The sequence below is a fragment of the Sphaeroforma arctica genome (assembly GCF_001186125.1).
Source record: "Sphaeroforma arctica JP610 unplaced genomic scaffold supercont1.640, whole genome shotgun sequence".
NCBI lineage: Eukaryota > Ichthyosporea > Ichthyophonida > Sphaeroforma > Sphaeroforma arctica.
The window spans coordinates 47,085-48,879 of NW_014039918.1; the positions used below are offsets into that span (position 1 = coordinate 47,085).

At 39.6% G+C, this 1,795-nt stretch overlaps 1 protein-coding gene across 1 annotated transcript in view; it reads right to left on the reverse strand.

The window, feature by feature from the left end:
* SARC_07786 (hypothetical protein) overlaps positions 1-665 on the reverse strand; it is a 4,506-nt gene extending 3,841 nt beyond the window's left edge. Inside the window, exon 1 of the mRNA XM_014298265.1 lies at positions 443-665. Coding sequence (XP_014153740.1) covers positions 443-550 — 108 coding nt within the window. The 5' untranslated portion in view covers positions 551-665. The remainder of the gene's footprint in view (positions 1-442) is intronic.
* Between the last annotated feature and the right edge of the window lie 1,130 nt (positions 666-1,795).

Here is a 1,795-nt window from a genome sequence, read left to right on the forward strand (position 1 = left end):
GACACACACACACATACACACACACATACAACAAAAAAAACAACAACACACACACACACAACACACACACACACACACACACATATATATATATACAGACATACATACATACATACATACATACATACATACGTACATACATACATACATACATACATACATACATACATACATATATATCTACGTTAGTGTCTATATGCATTGGAGTGTGATTGTTTATAGATATTTGAACACGTATACAAGCTTATGAACAATCTAGCAAGGTGTCCCTGTTCATAAATTTGAACAAGAATTTATAAATGCACGAATATTTTCACGCATGTGCAGTATCTATAATTTATATACGCCTGTATATGCACAAACAATATTATACTTTATATACGCCTGTATATGCACAAACAATATTATACATGTACGTAATCCATTTTAAACACCTGCATACCTCATGCAAACCCTTCAGTTCTGCTTCCATTTCATCTTTCCGTTGAAGCAGGTCTTTTGCCACAGATCTGTTGCGGTCCAGCTGATCCGCATCACTTACAGAAGGCATTGCTACGAGATAGAGAAATACAATTCTGTACAGTATTAATTCGATAACAATTGGTAGCGTGAGACGTTCTGAGAACCTCGCCGTTTGTTGATTGTTTTGAGATAGAGCTTGGTTGTATTTATATAAGTGGATGTAAAAAAATATACAAATACTTTTTTTATACATACGATGCTGATGACGAAGCCTCATATTTTTAGGTTAAGATGGGCGTCTAGTTAGAAAACCCTAAACCCAAGGCACAAAGTGCCCTAAACCCAAGAAGGGACATACAGTCCTAAACCCCGACATAAAGTCCTAAACCCAAGGGATATATAGCCCTAAACCCAAGGACATAAAGTTCTAAACACAAGGGACAAGAGACATAGAGCCCTGGCCCCAAGGGACACAAAGCCTTAAACCCAAGGGACATAAAGCCCCAAATCCAAGGGATATAAAGCCCTAAACCCTACGATCCGATACGCACAAAATCAAATGAAGCAATGCGGGGCATAGCCACATACTCGCATAGGCGTCTTGCGGGGGGCTTGTATTTATTCAATTGCACTGCGAGAGTCGAGTGGTGATCGGCGAAACATACCTTTGTTAAAGATGGATGAAAGGGTACAAAGCAAGTGCAAAAAGGATAGGAGGCGCTACAAAGCTTGTCTAGAAACAGGAAAAGGCGACTGCTTTCTGCAGAAGGTAATAACACTGCTGGACTGTACTTGTATATACAGTACCAAAAATGATGTGCAGGGGGGTCTTCCATAATTTTCAAAATTCAGACGTACGCATGCAAATACGTACAGTTAGAATCCCATCAACTTACAGTGCGACGTACCTATGGATGACACGCGAGTGTAACGTATAGAAATATGCAAGTTTATATTCACCTGTCGGACTTATGCTCTCGCGCACCCACGCAGATTGAAACAAAATTTTCACGAGCATGAAAATCCATGCGAACAAGCGTATCGTATATGTATACGTCTATATGTGGGAGCAACTGCGAACAAGCGTATCGTATATGTATACGTCTATATGTGGGAGCAATAGATTCATCTTTGTCTATGTATTGCGCGGATGCAATTGTACGAGTATATAAGGTGTAAGGATTCAAAAAACAAACAAACACAGATACTTGTCCGAATTAACATTGCATCGACATAAGGAAATGCCTGTGTACGCGCACAAATCTTGGCATACATACATGCACACACACACACACACACACACACATACACAACACACACACACACACACACA